The sequence below is a fragment of the Lingula anatina genome, chromosome 2 (genome assembly GCF_051362555.1).
Source record: "Lingula anatina isolate TDL-2025a chromosome 2, LinAna3.0, whole genome shotgun sequence".
Classification (NCBI taxonomy): Eukaryota; Metazoa; Brachiopoda; class Lingulata; order Lingulida; family Lingulidae; genus Lingula; species Lingula anatina.
In genome coordinates this window covers 43,182,523-43,203,536 of record NC_141768.1, presented here as the reverse complement: position 1 = coordinate 43,203,536, position 21,014 = coordinate 43,182,523, and the positions used below count along the sequence as shown (strand labels likewise).

General features: G+C 38.7%; 1 protein-coding gene across 1 annotated transcript; it reads right to left on the bottom strand.

Moving 5' to 3' along the window:
- Positions 1–1,973: 1,973 nt before the first annotated feature.
- On the bottom strand, positions 1,974–21,000 carry LOC106165796 (von Willebrand factor D and EGF domain-containing protein). Its single transcript, XM_087004069.1, has 26 exons — positions 20,536–21,000; positions 17,697–17,998; positions 17,175–17,264; positions 16,231–16,378; positions 15,720–15,928; positions 15,408–15,481; positions 14,916–14,979; positions 14,503–14,712; positions 14,011–14,225; positions 12,272–13,763; positions 11,796–11,945; positions 11,488–11,592; positions 11,130–11,244; positions 10,647–10,909; positions 10,264–10,375; positions 9,719–9,829; positions 9,182–9,319; positions 8,480–8,647; positions 8,104–8,196; positions 7,476–7,571; positions 6,126–6,221; positions 5,623–5,814; positions 4,812–4,907; positions 4,485–4,580; positions 4,156–4,251; positions 1,974–2,267 (listed from the first exon to the last, which is right to left on the bottom strand). Exons 1-26 carry the CDS (start codon positions 20,612–20,614, stop codon positions 2,158–2,160), a joined length of 4,920 nt encoding a protein of 1,639 aa, XP_086860195.1. The 5' UTR covers positions 20,615–21,000; the 3' UTR covers positions 1,974–2,157.
- Positions 21,001–21,014: the final 14 nt, after the last annotated feature.

Genomic DNA, 21,014 nt, shown 5'->3' with positions numbered 1-21,014 from the left:
AGTAGGCTTTCGTACCATTTCAATATTTCTTTTGTCTTGATATTCCCATCACGAATTCCTGTCACTTGAAAAGACATGGAACATATTTTAAAACAAAATCGATATTTAACGCCAAAACAGCTGGCGTGTCTTTTGTCTGCAGCAAAACAGATGGGCTTGAACGTATACCATACATGTTTGGAATATCCCGAATTCATATTTTCTATGCCTGCACATCCTGCAAAGCTACTTTAAAATTCAAACCTAAAAAAACGATAAAACCTCTCAAATAAAAGTATCTGGTGTCTATCTTTTTTGCTGAGATATCAGGGAAACAAAGTAGTCGAAATGTCTTGCCAGACATTTAGTATTAAATTAAAATTAAAAATGGCATACCAAAAGATCAAATGTGCGGAACATGTTGAGCAATGATTCTTAAGAGACTGGAAAATTCTTTTTCTCAAGAAAAATCCGATTTGGCAGGAAAATCCTGGATAGAATACCTTTAACTTTCAGACGGGACAGGACGGAATATGGGTCAGGCGCCTGCGAGTTTAATACGTACCTTACGGGAGCCAAATGCACACGTAGTACACATTATGAAATGGACCTGGATGTCAATGGAAAAGTAATCTTAACCAGGATGTGTTGTTAAATCCTTCGTAACACATCGTATGAGACGTACCTGATACTTCAGTTTGAATCTTAAGCGAAACACCCATGATTCCTCTATGCTACATCGTGGAACCTACCTGATGTCTTTGCCTTACTTCGTCTGAATGGTCACTGGATAGCATCAGGTGCAGTTCTAAATAGTTAAATGGATATTTTTCTTACACTGTGTCACGCCATTAAGATATTCACCTGCAACTTCATGTGTCCCCAAAGACCAATAAATCTTGTGTTTAAGAAGAATTGCTGATTGCTAATTGAGATGGAATGACGAGGACGCTAACTGCATGTATCGAGGGGCAACCTTGGTGGAACGGAAATGTAGGAGTTTGTCCTTAAGGACGTCGACTCCTCGCTCTAGAAGCGTTCTGGGAGACACCTTCCATTAGAATAAAGAAAAGTTTGTAATGCTGGGCCCAGTTTTATAAAGGACGTTTAGCACTAACCAGTGTTTAACTCTAACCAGAACTAAATAGTCTGTTAGTAAACTGACCTTTAAATAATTATTTAATCCAGTTAAACACTGGCCAGTTAACTAATTGGCTGTTTTCCGTCAGAGGACTGTATATAAAACACATTTTAACCATCTTTTAGTTAATGGGTGTTAGGGGAATTTATCCACTGGTTAGGCTTATCCACTGGTTAGTGCTAAACGTCCTTTATAAAACTGGGCCCTGGTGATGCAAAATGCAAAAACATTCAACCGTGTCACGAGGACGTAAAACTGCAAACTGTTGCAATCCAAATCAAGCTCCTCAGACTAAAAAATCAATTTACCCAATACAAACACATTACCAAATTAAATACACTTTGTTACATAAAATTACCTTTTTTCACATGGGACACTCTAACATTAAAGATCAATAATGTATAGGAAAAAAACGACAAGAGGTATTATGGCAGTGTTGAAACAGTCTGTAAATGAAGCAAGAAAACTCGTGTAAAAATACAAACCAACAAATTATTGGTACAGGGGTACAAAAGTAGAGTCAACTTATAACACGAGTCTCATGTTAAGTGGATAAGTGACTCTAATCAACGCAACTTTAAATCAACAGGATATCATCGGCTTACGTTACTGTGTCATTAATGCACCTTAAAATTAAAAATATTTCGTTTTTTAAAGAAATTTGTTATTATGTGTGCCGCCTCTATAATGTGTTCTTCACTTCAGTTCATGAGAGGTACATTGTATATCAACGATTATCTCAGAGAAAAACTATACATATAAGATTCTATCCACTTTTACATGAAGTACAGCATTTAACAATGACTTTCTAAGGTAGTAAATAGGAAGAAAAAGAATACATAAGAAACAGTGATGTCAATGACATTTTACTTCAAGAAGTGAAAACCAGCTATTCCGAAGGAGTTCATATCGTGCTATGAGATCCAATTCATACAGAAATTTAATAGATTGTCAATATGGTTGTATTCAATGCTTTTGTCTCAAAAATAGTGTACTTGTGAACTAATTGCATTCAGTCCTATCTGTGATGCTGTCCATTACGTTCCAACTGGAATGGCGCACGTGTGACCTTTGAACCCGGGACTGCATGTACAAGTTCCTGGAGCCGTACATCTGCCGCCATACATACAACGGTTCCAGCAGTGTGCTGAAAGCACAAATATGAAAACAACAGATTAATACACATCAAATACAGAGTTCTCATCGTGGTTGTCACCAGTTAGTATTAAGGTTATAGCCACATCAAATTGCTATTGAAATCTGAGAGTTTAAATTGCCAAGAGACACATAGGAATAGCATTATGCGTCTTCATGACTGCCATTTCTTTATGTCTGGACTAAGTATCCTGAAGACAGAAAATGAATGACGACATAAATAATCTATCATTGGCCCTTTTTAGCATGGTGGGTGGCAGGTTGGCAAAGAAATTGGATGCATCCTAAACAGAGGCAAATGTATATGTACCAAATTCAAGAAAATGAGTCCTTATGGTAAATTCTTCGTGGTGTGAATTGTTTTCATGTATTCAATCATTCAAGATAAAGAGCTGTGGGATTGTATGCTGTGATTATCCGATGCCTGGTGCTGATATATATTCCAAGTGCCATCAATCTTCTGGGTAAAATCCAAAGTAATTCTTTCGAGTTGTTTTTCCCGATTGAACCAAGGTGAACAATTATTATTATAAACCTTTCAATGCCTCTACTGTTCACCCCCCCCCCCCCCCCCTACACACGCACACACAATTTTGTAAAAGTTTTCGCTGTGACGCTTAAACTAATTTTTGCCTCGAGTGCAAAGTGAAAATTAAACAGCCACTTAGCTAAATTTAACCATACTTTCGTCCCAAATGAATTGGAACGTGAGGTCTGAGACGTAAATTACCCTGATAAATGGTGCACGGAAACTTGTATCATTGATCGGAGTTCACTTTTGATCTACAATAACGGATAAAGTGAATAGGTCAACAGTTAACAGGCTGGCGGGTAATAAGCTTTGTTTGTGGTGTGTCAACAAAGATAAGACATTTCTATTCAGTAATTTTCAATAATTCACTTGTAGAAAAACGGTTGCAGGCCCTGTTAACCTCAATAATCTATCTCATGTTACGTCTATGTTACAATTAAAGTACCTTAAATTCTTGACAATTATCATAATAGGCAATAAACCACACTGACAACAGTTATACATCAGTGTGGCATAATGACAACAACTTAACATGGATATCGTTGATATCACAAAAATATAAGGGTTGATACAACAAGTAAGTGTGCAAGTACTACAGCGTTCAATCATATGGCGAGATGCTAATATCACACAATAACTGTATGACATTAAAACAATTGACATGGAAATATGACGAGTTTAAATTTTCTTTAAATATACCAGTGAAACAGTTTGACAGTGTAATGATGTGTAGGACATAGCCATGTTACAATGTGAACACTTGACAGTGACAATATGTCACTGTGACAGCATGACATTTAGACAATGATACTCTGCCAGTGTGACAATATGCGTTTAGCAATTTGATAACAAGGTTATGGTACAGTGACAATATGAAAGTGTGGCTCAATGACAATATAACTATATGAGAGTGTGGCACAATGACAGAATAACAATATGAGAGTGTGGCACAATGGCAGTATTACGATATGAGAGTGTGGCACAATGACAGTATAACAATATGAGAGTGTGGCACAATGACAGTATAACAATATGAGAGTGTGGCACAATGACAGTATAACAATATGAGAGTGTGGAACAATGACAGTATAACAATATGAGAGTCGGACACAATGACAGTATAACAATGAGAATGTGGCACATTGACAGTATACCAATATGAGAATGTGACACAATGACAGTATAACAATATGAGAGAGTGACACAATGACAGTATAACAATATGAGAGTTCGACACAATGATAGTTTGTCATTATGACACTTTGGATCTAACAAAGGTAAGAAACTGTGATAATTTGACAGTGACATGAAGGTAATATATGAAACTGTGACTTAACGCCTTACTTACGCCTGTGACAGTATGGACCCTCGTACTGGTACGTACACTGACACACGTTCGGTCTTACACACACACCGCCATGTTCACAAGGAATTAGACATTTAGCTGCAATAGTAATGTACAGTGTTGAGGAATTAATATACTTTGGTAATATCCGAAAAAAAATCTGACCTGAGTGTATTCGTAATTAATGACACCCATTACCGTTGACATTTATCTTTGACCTCGAAGGTTTCTTTTCTCGCATAAGCTTATGGCTTTCGATATTCAACATGTGTAGTTTAAAAACCATTGAAAAATAAGGACCATAAAATTCCTTAATTCACGATTAAACTTGCCTTGTTTACAACCGGGTCCCTCCCATCCGGTTGGACACGAACACATGTTAGCATAAACACAGCGTCCCCCGTGTAGGCAGCGCGGCTCACATAGTGCTGGAAACGACAGGTATGTCGGTAAATTAAAAAAAAAAAGACAGAAACTGCCCCCTCCCGCCTCAACACCCTAAAGATGTCGTTTAGCACAAAAAAGAAATACTTCACTGAAATTAAACAATTGTTTATATCAACATTGTTATCAAGCATTCTCAGAGTACAGCTTATTTATTATTATTGTATAATAATTAACATATTATAATTAATGAATCATAATATGTTTCAACTCACGAATTTGGCACCGTGACCCCGCCCATCCTGGGGGGCATGCGCATTGGTTACGTCTTAGACAGCGTCCACCATTGAGACAAGACGGGGCGCAATGCGCTGCAAGAGAAAACGAAGTGTCCAAGTTTTCATTTTGGTGTGCTGTGCATTAAGAAACACTTTTGTAAAAGTTTGCAGGACAAAGTTCCAAGTAATAAGCGCAATGGCAGGCTATTTGTAAAAAATTGTCAGAAATTTGTTTCACTGACAGTGATTTATGAGCATAACTTGTGTAATGCTGTCAAGAATTATTTTATTGATTGACTATCATCAGGTTTGTATGGGTCTGCCTGGAATTCTTTAGGTGACAAGATCATGGTTTATTGGGTTGCTAGTTGCAAATTGAATACCAATGCGTTTGATGTTGGCGTCGTGAAGGTCAAATTGAATTTTTGTCTAGCGATGTGTCTGAATATATGGCGCCAATAATCTGTGTAAAATAGAAATGGAGGTCTATAGGTCGTCTGTGGCCTTTTGACAGTGAACCGTAGCCGTCCAGTTCAAACAGACACAATTAAATTGGAAACTTTACCTCACAAAATGTCAAAATTTACTAAGCATTTTCAATTTGTTTTTGTGGGAATTCTAGTAATAAGATTCAAATGGAATGTTGCGACATCCAATAACACACAACGAATAAGTTATTTGGAGGGAATATATCTTCGTTTACTCGTCAAGCAAATTTCACGGGTTGTTTTATAGTGCATTCCCCTGGGACATTTTCATGAATCAGAAATGTTCTACAAATGCCTAGGTAAAGGTTCCTCAAACCTACCCCTTTCGCAACGTTCCCCAAAATACATATGGGGACAGGAGCAGACGTTTGGTCGGACACATACGCCTCCGTTCTGACATCCGGGGTCACAGACTGGTGTCAGGCAGGAGCGTCCTGTGTATCCGCTACGACAGAGACATCTATTTGGGTGGATACACAAGGCGCCGTTGTGACACGGAATCTTGCAAATCACTGAAACAAAGAGAATTGTGGATAAAAACTAACAAAATTGAATGCATCTAAGCCACTTTCAAAAGAAATAAACTCTACAGTTTTTTTGCAGATATCTGAAAGTAAAACTGTGTGGAAATATGCTTAAATGTCAGTACAAGGAAGTACAAGTAAATAAACATTATACAAGACTTACATGTAAGAATATTAATTCACTGAAAACCGATGACGTAGTATTACAGTCGCCAATGCCACGCGCGTGCATGCACGCTTGTCCTGTCTCTGTGGCAATAAATAAATCAAATTAATAAGTCAAAACTTTCAACACTTACTTTTTTCACACTGTGGTCCCACATATCCATAAGGACATGAGCACAAATTGGGTGCAATACAGCGGCCATTATGTCCACATGGTCTTTCACATATGGCTAAATTTGATGACAACAAAACATGAAGTAATATATTAAACAAAAAGATGAATAATAATGTTTAAGTTTAGCTAAATTTGAACCAACACATTCCGTTATTTAACCACCCGTGTGATTACGCATTTGTCTACAAATTTACGTAATGAAATAATTCACGGCAATCGAACATTGAAAACAGGTTCACATCGACTGTTAGCCTTTGTGACCAAGCCAAATTTAAATGTTAGAAATGGTCAGAAAGAATGAACAGTTTAATGTCAACTGTTCTTAAAAGTCAACTGAGGGTTATAAACTAGCTATTAATTTCCAGCATAAAAGAATAGTCTTTTGAAAGATAACATAGTATGGCTTGGTGTTGAATGGTCTGGTGAACTGCAGCTTCTCATCCTGACAGACATATAAGATTAACATTATTATACCTTTTGACTGTAATATCAACTGTGTGTTTAATAATATATTTAATATTAAAATAATTGTACGTTGCAGAAAGAATTTACAGTCCTCATTTATACATATTTTTTCTGGATATCTCACCCAATTCATACAAACAGATTTAGAGAACGAAAGGCTTGTTTAAGATAGACAGAATAATTGATGAATCAAGTTGATGCCCAACATCTTGCACCGCCCAAGCACTGGCGTCTTTTCATTGTCTTCAAGCCGGTTGCATAATGTCAAGTTGTGAAATACAAAAAACTTACAGTTGTAATACGAGTATCAGTTTTATCAAAACACTGTTGTAAAAAACTGTTATTCAGTTCAGTTATCCAGTTATTCAGTTATCCGTTTATATTTTGCTGATTCTTCGTTTCAAAAGTAAATAAATATTCGATTGTTTTGTTTTAATTTTCGACATTATGTGGAATATCTAAAAAAGTGATATAATTTCACAGAAGATGACAGCATTTTAAAGATAATCTTTTAAGAGGGATTTTATGTTATGTTATTGTAACTTTTTTACATTCGACGGTGTAAACGATGTCCCTTCTCCCACATTGCTATGTTTCAACATCGCCCCACAAAATTGCTTCTACTCTTCCAATGAAAAAAAAAAAACTCCCACCCAAGCTATTAAGCGGACACGCATCAGTTGTGTATGCCTTTGCCCTACCCTCTAACAGGGCCAAAGATTAATTTTTCACTAGGTATTCACAGAATTGTATCTGGTTAAATGATAGGACTTTTCTGAACTGCGTCAGAAAAAAGTGAATATAACAAAATCTGCCGCCCTGGTAGAGGGTACCTTTGCCCTACCTTCCTCACAGCGTTCTCCTCTGTATCCGGGCTTACATTGGCAAACATTGGGACGAACGCAGAAACCACGGTTAAGGCAACTGGGATTGCAGCGGGCTGGAATTAAAATTGATGAAAATTGCGTTACGTGTATCACTGCAAATGGCACCATGTAATTCTATTTATAATGTTTTCTTGATTGTATGAAACAACGTGTATAATAATGCCACATGGGCATAATAAACGTTTTAGAGCCGATATCAGACACGCCAGAAAAAGATTTTGTAAAGTAGCATAATAGAATTACTCTAAAAGCTTTATAACATTGTGGCCTCTCCTGCATGTAAATATTTTCTACGCAAACATTTTTCAGACGTTCTATTCTAGGCTGCTAATTGCGTTTCATTAACAAAATCAATACGCATTTTCCTTCATAAATTTATATTTAACCTCAGCTGTCACGAATAACCACTAATTTGTTTGTCTATCAAGTCCACACATACTATGAACTAATTTTCCGAATCTCGCGAGGGCGATATTTCGATACATAATCGATATTTAATCACGTGGGCGTTTCTCCAAGACTTATGTCACGCGATGTGCCGTTCGAGCTGCTGTACTCTGAACCTCTCTTTGTCTTAATTGTTACCAATATGGCATCTTGATCCCGTGTATCCCGGCGTGCACTGGCAGCTGCCGTCTTCATTGCACTGTCTGTTACCGGGGCAGGATCGACAGACAGCTATAAAGACAAGAATGGGTTTACTAATCGAATGCAATTTATACAAACGCGCTGAAATTATTTACACCTATATCAGCGGGACTTATTCAAATTGTAACATTAGTCGAGCATGACATAGTGTGCTACCCATATATAAATAAATAGGACCGCATGCAGAAAGCATTTTGCGGTCAACAAGGTTAAAAACTACTTTAAAATACCATTATACAATCGTGCAAATAAATACAAACTTTTAGAAAGATTTGCAATTAGATAAGACATTTGGACTTTTGAATTAGCTTACGCTTCTCTGCAGCTGGTTGTGTGCTGTCACGAGGAGGTGGGACACACGTGATTCCATTGCCGCGGTAACCATAGGGACACGGTCCACATTCAAATTGTCCACGTGTTGTGTTCACGTCACGACACGTGACACCAGGAAAACACGGCCTGGCTGCACACCCAGGCGCAACTAAAATGGCACAGATAACATTTTATCATTTAAGAACTGAAATTTAAAAAACGATACATATTGTGATTGCATTAAGAGTATTCAATTTTTATAAATATTCTTACACATATAGCTAGACTATAGCGTTTAAGAAACCTAATAAACTATCTCTTTTCAAAGTTGTTATCTTTAATGTCATGGTCTGATGTCAGATGATATTAGATTACTAGAAACAACATTAAAAAGGATGTATTGCTATATTAAATCCAACGCAATAAACAATTCTATTATTCAACAGCAGTGGTAGACAATCCTATTGGGAACAGGTTTCGTTGTTGATTAAGGAACCGATTTATTAATTCTTGCCAGTGGGGTCTATATTTGGCCTGTAAAATTGTTTAATCTAATCGGCATTCCATTCTGTATACAATAAAGGAAGGTGAAGATATCAAACCTCGACACAGTAAAGGCAGTTTGATGATGAATGAAATCTGCAATGGATTGACACAAAATAAAACTTTGAGTTCCCATTTAGCAGTGAAATCGAACACATACCTGTGCAATGACGCCCGTTCCCGACAGTCCCTTCAGGACAGGGCCCACACACATACCACCCCCTGGCTGCGGTGCACTTCACCCCAGGGTAACAAGGGTTAGGATGACAGATATCTATCTCTTTGTCACATAGTCGACCTGGAAATCGGCATATTGTACTCAGTGTGATAAGCATGCAGTTTTGACCATTATAATAAAAACAATACAACCTTTAAGACTGGAAGAGAAATATTGTCAGTAAAGTTGTGTAATTACATTTAATAGAGCCGTGTCTGTTGATCTTCTTGGAACTTGCTTTAATTGGTCAAAACACCTTTTCATAGATCCAGATACACCTTTTGGTCACCTTGAAAAAAGGAGTGGTTGGTGTTTTTCTTTTTCAAAACGGATTTTAGCATAATCAATTCTGACAATGTTTCATTCCTCTGTCAAAATTAACAACAGTCCGCTTTTTGTTCAATAAAACCTGGGAAACTATGACCATCAGACATGGTGGCGTCTTGGTGCTTGGGTTTTATTTCTGAAAAGATGTCTTACCTGTAAATCCATTCCTACAAATACACCCATACCCGTCTGCAGTAGCTATACATCTGCCCCGAACGCATGGGGATGAGCTACACGCGTTCAGTCGTGTCTGGCAATGTTTGCCTGTAATGTGACAAGAGTAAAAATTGCTTGTATTTTATTTCAATAAAGAATTATGTGAGTAATAATTTTCGATATCAAAGTGTATTTCTGGGTGTGTATGCGGGGATAAGGTAGGCCGAAATGCTAACATGGATTTAAAATACATAATATCAAGAATACACTCATGATAAAATATGTTTGTTGTAGTGCATCGGAAAGATTATATCTTCTTTAAAATATCAATCATCTTAATATCATTATGACGTCACAAATATTCAGCCATCTGGCGACAGGGAGCTTACTCTGATAATACAATTTCACTGCAGATACACTGTCTACCGATCGTAAGCTTAACATACTGCAACCTGGTCTAGCACATATATTTCTTCCCTTTCATTTGAGCAGACAGAGCAACAGATACATAAACACATATTCAGACAGACATCATGCATTACCTGTGAAACCACCCCTGCACACACAAATCACCGGGTCATCCTCTTTCCCTACCAAAGCCTGGTTTATGACACACGTTCCTGTACCCTGGCATTTACATTTATACACTGTAACCTGGAAAAATACGAACCAGTGTTCCTTGAGTAATTATGCAAAAAAAGTAATAGGGTCATGACATAACTTGATGGAGATAATTATTTTTTAGCTGGAGAACGAGTTTACCACATTCAGGTATAAACACGATTTAACGCAAACAAGAGTGTCACAGACTGTCAGCTTTAAATTTAAATGAGGCAATTAAACATTTATTTAACTTCTCTAATCAAATAAAGCTATTACAAGGGGATAACCCAATTTTCTGTGGCCAGATGTTAAATATACTTGCATCAAAAACAAAAGTTGAAGTTGCGTCACATTCGTCAGATATCAGTATCTTAAATGTAGACACACTGGGTGAGCCGTCCAAGGAGTTGGAAGCGGCCTTCCAGGTGATCCTACCCTCTGACGTCACAACCAGGTCTCGATATGGGCTAAAGAATGTCAGCTGGGAGCCCTCGGGGTCCGCGGCAACGATTTGGTAGTTGAATTGCTCGCCAGCAATCGCCGAAAACTTTTTTCGTGGTCTAGTGGAGAATGGTGGCTCATTTACTGAAAGTATGATACCATGCTTTATTAAAATCTTCTTTTTGCATGCCTAAGGGTGAAAGGTGATAGATGGCAAGTTTATAACACTAAAATGCTGGTTGGACGATATAATTTCTCATCCAATGATGGATGTTCAATTTGATGCAGCATAAAATATGGCAAATGATATTCAAATAATTTGATAAACTAAGGATAAATTGGTAAAGTATCAATTTTATGTCACCGCTGATCAATGACCAGGTTGTCGTTGATAAAGATGGTTGACACTGCTGACACCTATCGGCTGGGTGGTAGGAGCCCGCTGCGAAACATACGCCATCTATATTACAAGTGTTGTTCTGAAAAATAATGCACAATGTGACATAGTGCGTGGTTTTATAACAGTCAGTTTGAACTTAAATGGTGTTATAAGTATGCAAAAAAGGAAAACAGAAGATGGGAACGTGCCCTTTTTTAATAAAGAAAGAGTGATCTTCGTTTCTCTGTAATTTGAAGAAGTTCTAACAATATAAACGATTCCAACAATATCAAAAGAAAAAAAACTTGCGACGTAAGTATCTGAAGAATAGGTAGCTACGAACCTTTTTGACGCACGTCTTGGAGAAACCACTGCAGTCCCAGCACACTGAATCGAACACGATGGTTTCACTTGGTGTACTTAGTTCTACACCTTCATGGGACACCAACTTTAAAAGATATAACAATAATACATACATGAACAATAACATTTTAAACAGAATCAAAACGCACATGAACTCGCCGGACACACCTTCACCAAAAAGTGCAAATTTCTTCATATGCAAGAAAATTTGTTTGGGGAATCTTTGAGCAATGAACGATGTATTTAACTATTAACTTCTGTTACCAATGGCAGTGAATGTTTTCTTACTTTGATCCTCCATAGTTTGGGCCCTTGCATATTCTCATTTGGAATCGAAGGTATCGACGGTATATCGCACTGAATAATGGACGGTGACACGGTTTGTACTGGAACCACCATCTTAGTGACACTTGATTCCAACCTTGTTTTTCCTCCAAGCTGTTTTATAGAAAATGGTAGCGATGTCCATCACATTTATGGAAAGATCAGTTGACAAAATGTAGGCATTGCACGCTATCTTAAGAATACAGGTTAACATTTTCATGACGTATTTAAGTGTTGTCTAAAAATGTTCATTTAACTATTCAGCATTTCTGACCGACATTTGATATAATAGATGTCAGTCGTCCACATGAACTTATCAATTGCATTTATGTATACTTCTATATAGCTCATATAGCTCATCATGACACTAACATTTTAATTTAAAATCTACTGTTAGAATGTGCAAGCAATCATTTTTAAATAACTCTAATCACCCGTACCATTACTGAGTCCATAGAGCATTTAACACCCTCCTCTGAAATGGGTTCATCCGACATAAGTTGGATCGTTGCACAACTGGACGCGCGTGTATCACAGAGTCCGCCATTAAACGTCCGTAAATCCATTCGGTCTGCCACAGCTGTGCAGTCGGTACCCTTGAACCCCTTCACGCACTGGCATCCCGTGTCTCCGCAAGTCCCACGACCTCTGCAACCACGGGGGCAGTTTAGAGCGCTAAGAACTTTTGGTGGTGGAAAACCAATACTTTTAGAAAGTTGGAGGCGTCTCTTCCATACTGCCTCTTCACACAGCGCCTCCACCAAAGGTATGGAATATACAGCCCATTTGTAGTCTCCCTTCACTTGAATGTCTTTCACGCAGTTGTCAATTGTATCACGGATTTTCTCTTGGAGATATTCTCCGCAAATTTTGGCAATTGAGGTGTTTAGAATAACCTGAGAACATTTAAATATAGCCCTATTGTGGGTGATACCGCTCGCAGTTGGCCATTTCAAATTTAATGGTGGGGTGTCCAAATCCAAGAAATCTCCCGCGAAGAAATAAGACGATTTATCGCTAAACTCACTCAGCCTGCTTTCTAGTCGTTCTATTGTCTCAGGGCGAAGTCTTTTGAAGACGGGTTCGTGTAAGTGTCGCCAGCGATTTCGAATTTTTTGATACTCGGATTTTGTATCGGAGGATAAACTCTTTATATTTGGGTGCTTATTTTCTTTGGCACGTGATTTCACGTTTTGTTCCCTGGTTGTCGGCAAAATAGTGGTGCGTTCAACCGGATATCGTATATTGTAGACTCGTGCCCGATTTACCCATTTATTTCTTAAATAGCCATGTCTGGAACGTGCTGAGGGTGAAGTGAAGCCAACAATTCTACTTGGAACTTGAGAAAAACGGCGACTTGTAGTCAGTTCCATCTGGACTGTTGTTGATTGAAGCAATGGCAATGGGGTTGATGTTACTAGAGATGGTTTAGATGACGTTGTTAATATTTTTGTGGAAGTTGTTGTTCCTGTCAGTCTCGCTCCTGATGACGGAGCTTGTTTATATAGGTCAGTTGAGGATGTTGTTGCTTCCTGCACACTTTGTACCTGAGGAATTTTGGTAGTACTCAACGTGGGAACACTTTTGAATTCACTATCATCCTTCTTACTTAATTCTGCTGCCCTTCTTGCCGCTACATATGCACGGAACCTTTCATAAGCATCCAGCTCTGCCGAACGCGTTCTCCTGGCGGAGACATACGCATTGCTGTTGCTGTACTCTGCCGTTACATCTTTCTGGTACATGATGAATGGTAACTGAGCCCACTCTTTACTCTTGCAATTTGTCTTTGAAATTATTATGTTTTCTTTTACATTTAAATTAGATTGCTTACGTGAATTGGAGCAATCACAGAACGTTCGCTCAGATTTGGTAGACACTGTCTGTTGTTTGTATTCCTGATAATCAAATAAGCTCTCTCCTGGCAGTAATCTTAAATAGAGAAAAATAATCAGGCAGCAGTCTGTCACTTTATACATAAACGGTACTTCCGTATAATTAATAGTAATTACCAAACCAAATAACCAAATAAATTGCCTATCTAAATGCCACTTAAAAGCGTTTTAAAGCACAAGAGACGAAAGAGAGACACGTTCTCCCTTCAGTGATCACGTAGTACAGTTCAAAGTTTCCTACACATTTTTCTGTTGAATTCTGCAATGTAACCGCTAGGACTTACCTCCATCGTTCCAAAAACTCATACGCCTTCTCTTGCTCACTTCCGGTCTCCAAAACCTGCTCAGTTCTGTCGTGAAAATCGTTCCTGATATCGCCGTCAAATGTTCCGCATAACCCCATGGTGGAGTTCCAGTCTTCACTGGGAGCTTGCACCACGAGGGACAGGCCCCACTTCTCTATGTATATGCGGACGAAAGAGCCAGACCCAAAAGCAACCTGTATCAAAAGATAGAGAGATAATCTCTGCATGGGAGAGATTCACTGTCAATTGCAAATGGAGGCAGTGGGTTTTTTTTATAATAAGGGTTAAAATAAGTAAAGGAGTATTTCTCAAAGACTGTAATATTTACCTTCATCAAATCTTTTAAGATCTTAAAAGACATATCATAACATATTGTCCATAAAAGAAGTCCGTGAAAGAAGCGTAGTGTAAATATATCACCCCTTTCCGTCTAAACCTAACAATTTGCTAATAAAAAACTACCAAACTTACCGTAACAATCTTTCCATCTCTGGCTTTGAATATTTTAGTGTTCCCGCTGAGCGCTCCGCTTTTGACGTCAATGTCGGGTTGACCAGAGCTCCCAGGTACGGTGTTACACATGTCCACTGCGACAGTGTCCTGTCCCTCTCGAGCCACTATGCCGCACGCGCACGCTGCCCTGTTGGGTGTCTCACTACACGCCCACGCTCGCACGTCTACCTGGGGTATAGAAATATCAACTGATAAGAGTAGTATTATTCACATACAATCAAAAAGTAAAAGCATCAAATATTTTAAAGCGATATAAGTTTTCTGTTGCAGTTGCACTTTTAAATGTTTGTAACATCTTGGTCGTGCAAGCTGTTGCATATTTCTCTTTGACTGTTGCAGCTTTGTTATGAGAGATATGAAAGACAACAAACCTCAAACTGCCTTCTCTTGCTCTGATACAGGACGAAAGTTCCAGTCTTATACAGGTCAAACTGCCTAAAAAAGAAACCCACTGAAACATTGGAGTCTTCCTCGCGCCAACAATTGTCGGTTGTTTATGGTGCTACTGTTTTGTCCTCTTGATGTATATATATTATAATATAATAAAATAATTAAAAGTCAATAAATAAATACATTCCTTTATATTCAAATATATTGGAAATATTCAAACTTATTATTTATTTTTTAAAAAGCTGGATGATAAAAAAGTTTAAGGTGCACTTTCTAGTTACCCATCCTCTTCTTGACCCTCTGAATCCCCCCCCCCCCCCCCAATGTATAGCCTATACTAGCAAGAAATACCCTGTGATTTCACCCGCTTGTTTCCAGCTTTTTGTAACATTTAATCCTAAATAAACTATTCAAAGTCATTCACACAGTTAATCACCACCATATTTGTATTTACCCTGGAGAGCCTACCTTACCTCCCGTCGAATGTAATCACGTGGGGATCTCCAAAGACATAGCACCTGGCTGCAGGGACGTCTTTTACTGTCACCTGAAGATAAGTGAATAGTTTCATATTTTTTTATAAATATGCATAAGATTGGAGGTGTTGCAGGAAAAGGTTATTTTATCGCATGTTTAACTGGGTTTTTTTTAGCTTAGTGGGCAACAACGTCATTTCAGTGAGAATAGCAAGATAGATCATTAAAGCACGTTATTTTAGAAAAGGCCGCCATTTGTTTCAAGAGAGTGATAAACCAAACCATGCTGAAATACTTATACACCGTTACCTTCACTCTTGGCGTCTCATATCCTTCCCATTGGAGATTATTGGCTTCCAGTAAGTCAAGGTGTATTTCCGTTTCTCTCCCGTCGTCATCAAATCCGTCATTTCCCGCCGTCACTTGGATCGTCTGCTTGCAAGACCCAAAACGACAGAGCTCCGCAGAAAATTCGATTACACACGATGAAAGGAATATATCTGATCCAACACTGTCACCTGAAATATGAGACCCACCTGACAAGTTTATAGACGCGCAATTCTGTCAAAAATCCATAGTTAAAACGCAACGAATCGGATAATTGTATTTATTACCAAATGTGATCAGGATTATAGTGTAGAGGCAATGCCTTTTTCATCGCTTGACTTTCAGACGGAGAAATCGAAAACGATGAAAAACAACACCCCAGAATCTCACCTACAATGTGCCCTTGAAGTGCATATTTGAAGTTAATCATTTTTATTTTTGAGTTTTGGAAGACAATTTTACCTTAACATTTAGTAGGCGCAAAATATCTTACCATGTTTGTGGAAAGATTCTAAAGTTCTCAACCCGAACTTCAGACTGCAGACGTCTTTACTTTGACCGCAAACCAATGGCAACGTCAGTTCGTATGTTATGTTGTGATATTGTCCGTCTTCTCTCAGCTTTAAAGTTGGGGTGTTTGTCTGACGAGAAAAATAATAACAGTGCGTGGCATCGGAGATCTAGATGACCAAAATTAAATTTGTAGATGTTTCTTTAAGATTTCCCTTGCACACATTTCCAAAGGGAATGTTCCCGCCGCCAATTATTTCTAATCTGTGTTACTTTCTGCTCTAGACCATAAGATCTTGATTGCAGCCGTCTAATCTGTTGCGAGTTTCGATGATTGCAACTGACTTGTGACATAGTCTCAAACACTTTTCTTGTCAGTTAATTTAACGCTGTTGTTTGGTGTTAAAATGAAAGTTAGATTTGTGATGTGAACTGGGTGAGCGAGTCTCCCTACCCTCCAGGAATAGGTTGACTAGCTGTGTTAAAAAGAAGCTGTAAATTACTCTACAAGATGAGTCAACGCGATTTGGACGAAGAAACTACGAAGGGGAACACGGTTTAAAGGCAAAGGCACAAAATGACACCGCAAACGTTTAGATGCAGTTTATCTCTAAACTAGCGAATACTCAACCGAAACTACAATATTAAAAATAACGGTCCAGACGTTTTCTATAATTTCCCCTACAGCCCAAAAGCATAATCACATGTCCAATCATTGTTTATCAACATGCTCTTAATCAATTTTGGATTTCGTTGGAGGCCCAGTTGGGAGCAACAGCATGATAACATACATGTATATTTCGATGCTTTCGTCAGCTTGTGTCACTTTCAACTTATGGAAAAAAATATGCCCGCATCTTATCACTCCGTTCTTCACAGTTCCGTATAAAAAATATGCCCATTTTACCTTTAGGCAATTTATATTACCGTTGCTCCAAGATGAAGGGGTAAGCTCCTCACTGGAGGGCTCTTGGTGTTTGGATCTGATGAATAGAACGTTCTCACTTCACACGTAGCCTAGGAAGAGAAATAGTTCAAAATGTTTTTCGACAGCAAGAAAAAAGCAACAACTGTTGGTGCAAATACTAATTGGAACAGATTTTCTATCTCTCCAGTCACCACTTGCCAGTTAACAGCTGGTGCTTGCTTAGTTTTTCCCCAATAGAACGTCTCCTGACAAACATTACAAATAAACTTAACATACATCTGACAAGAGCAGTATTTGTTGTTTTAATTGCCACTGTCAAATCATGATGTAAAACACTGTTAATTTAATATCAACAAAACTGAACGTTAGTATAGTAAAAAGGTGATATGATAAATAGTAAAGCAGCGCGATGGCTGAAAGACCTTTATTTTATTGGTTAATCATATAATAGTTACTGCCCACAAAAATTGCTTTTGTGTAAAAAAAACCTATCCTATTGAGGTTTAAATGATTTTTCTCACCTCGTCACCTAACCGAACATCATCCAAAAACACTTCAGTTCCGTGGGTTATTTTTCTGGCCAAATCTGCTCGGGCGGAGCCCCTAAGCGCTGTCACCACAACCTCGTATCTGACCAGCGCTGTGTTGCTGCTATCACCAGCCCTAGCTGCGGGGTAATGACATCGTAGGTAAACCTGGCCCCATCTGGCCACAGCTTCCAGGGTCGGGGGACCGGGAAGGAAGGGGACGCTGTCATCTTGGCAAGGCTCTTGTCCATCTACAGAGGATTGCCCTCCCTCACACGACCGTCGTCCTGCTGAAACTACGATAAACAGGTACCAGAGCAATTGCAGAACTGTAAGACTCACGAAATCTTTCAGTGTCGGCATTGTCCACTGAGTTGTCAAAGAAAATCAAGACGCGGTTTTATTCTGGGTGGGAATGATTCTGCATCCACCTCGCAGCTGTCAGTGCTCTATATGAACCCAAAATATTATTCCTTCTCAGTAAGTGCCAGGAATATTGTGTGGAATGAGTTATGAGTGGTGAGGCGCTGTCTGGAGGTGAATGGATCCTTATGAAAATTGCATTCAATCAACGGAGGCCATAAAATGCCTGCAAACCACAGACAAAACAGTAACGCTCTTGCGCTTTTTTTCTTCTTTTTTTTTCTTTTTTTTTTTTTTTTTTTTTTACTTAAGAACACTCTTTACGGCCAATAGGAAGTGTTTTGAGTGTTATATGCTGCATTATATTAACCATACGCGGGGTATTTCCTACAATCGCTCACCGTTTCTTGGATAATATGTAAGTGGTTGTCAAGAAGTTAGTTTTATTCAGTCCAAATTTCAAAGTCCTATCGAAATATCGTCTATATTTCCCTGTATTTTCGTTAGTCGTATGTTTATGTCAGCGTAGACTGGTGGAGAATTTTTTTCAAATCATCTCTGAAACTTAGGGTAAAGATCCCGTTTACAGAATTAACAAGGCAAGCGAACATTTCAAATTTTCTTTTTCATCTCGGTAGCTGTCTAACCTGATATTCAGAGTCTGGCACTGGTTTTCTTTTCTGTCATTGCCGTTGGAAAAAGCCTTGGAAGTCAGAACTGTCCACATCTGAACCTCAGGGCATAGGTGTCACCCTTTGTGCTTAACGTCACAGAGCCATTTGGGCAAATCTAAGCAGCCTGCTTCTGTTAAAAGACGATAACATTCCCACCGTTTTTGGTATTCTCACTCTGGTTTAACTAAATATTAACACATGTATTTGAGACAATTCTAATTATTTATTCACCAATTAGAAACGTTTAGTCTGAGAATTCGTCCCCTCCCAAAACCGGTGTGTTTGTGTATATATTCACAGTTAAGTGGCTTTCCTGCACTCCTGTATATTATTATAGTAACATCATACAAACTATGTTAGATTATGTTCTTGCAAAAGAATCTCAAGAAAGGGATTTTTATCTTAAATACCTTTAAGGGTCACCCCTAAGAGGAACTTTTTTATTTATGATAAAAACATGTTACGACATTAAAGTTCTCACGCACATATACAAAGTCAAATATTTAGGTGGTCCGTTCTACGTTCACTAAAATCAAGCTGGGTTACTTCCGATTTTCATCAAATCCAGATTAACCTGACCTTTCCAACCCAGCGTCTCCACGACAACATTAAAACGTCTGGACTTTTCGAATTGAGCTTAGATGTTGGTTTGTCAGCCTCGTTATCATCTCTTTGGTTTTCTCGGAATATATTTTTGGTCGGACAATCTGTCACTTCTCATTAAAGTCAAACATTTCCTTTTCAATTTCTCTTTGAGAAGTCGAAGACGCAAGTCAAAGACACATTACATCTTAAAACAAATAGCCACTGTATTTTTTATCGGGGGAAAACAAAGGCGAATATTTGACGGACGGAGAGTAATACCACGCTTTGAAAGTTAAAACTTTTGTTTTCTGTTTTGTTTTGTTTTCTTTTACTTTTCTTTTCTTATGTGCTGTTTCTGAAGGTATACTTGCAAAATAACAATAGGCAATAACTGCGTTTTTCAATTTAAAATTTAGAGTATCAGTCCAAACGTGAAAACAAGACATCAATAATACAGTTGATATAAAGGAGTGCACCCCTCTCCACCATCCGCCCTCCAATTCATATATGTGCCCCGTTATCACGTAAGCAATCGTTGCATTAGCAATAACTAGTCTGTTGTTGTATGTTTATGTCTGAAATATACCATAGGAAATAGCCTCTCAGATTTATAAATGCATTGCAGGACCTATTTTGTGGTTTCCCAGCGGGAGAACATGTTCTAATCTCAGTCCGTGTTCTGCTCGGGTTAGACGGGTTAAGGTCGCTGCCCTGGGTCGGGGCCCCTTTCCTGCTAAAGCGTTTTTCACTTAGTATGTACCGCCACACTGCATTAGTCTGAACATGCAGCGTTTGAAAGAGAAAAAAACGAATAGAACACTCCAATTTTTCTGACACATGTGAAGAGTCAGTTTATTTGCCTTTTTTTATGAAAACGCCAGACGTTGTATTTAATTTTATCATTTTGCTCAAACGTTCTGCACCGATATTCAGATAATGTCAGGGAGTTTTTTAGAATATATTGGGATCAAACTCTTTCTTCCCCCCTCAGTTGAATTGAACTTTCTCGATGAAACCTCTCCTTATCAAGAAGCACTTGTGATATAACTGTCAGACAAAAATGTTAGTGGATATTTTTCATGTCAACACAGGATTCCTCCTTCGATCGTTTTAAGTTGTAATTGTGAAAGAATGTGTGTGCGTGCGGTTTGTGTGTGTTTGAGAGAGAGAGAGAGAGAGAGAGAGAGAGAGAGAGAGAGGGTGACACCTACCTTGCTGTCCAGCAGCCATGTGACGTCCGAACACGATGACCGACGTAAAACAAAGCACAGCAATCCGTAAAGTACCCATGGCTCCGGGACAGGTGCTCCAGTGACTCACAGCCCTCTGTTACAGTATATGTCACGCTTGACGTGGAAATACTACACATCCGGCCCACTCAACACTTGTCTTAATGCACAGTCACCTTGCACGAACGCCACGATCCGTTCAACGACTTCTTTTCTCTTCAACCAAGAAACATTTCATTGCCTCAGTAGATGCACTACTGGTAGTATAAGACCGCTCCGCCTGCGCACTTCGACAGACTGGCTTTAGCCTGGTCGCCCGCGGCCCTTGCCAGACCGAGGTCAGTACGATAAAATCTGCACGAGTTTTTGTTACACGGCCTAGACCACTTGGACCTGGGCCTGTCCCAGTGTTGGGGATTAAAAAATGTAAGCTAAGGTCTTCGATTTAGTCGATGTTCTTG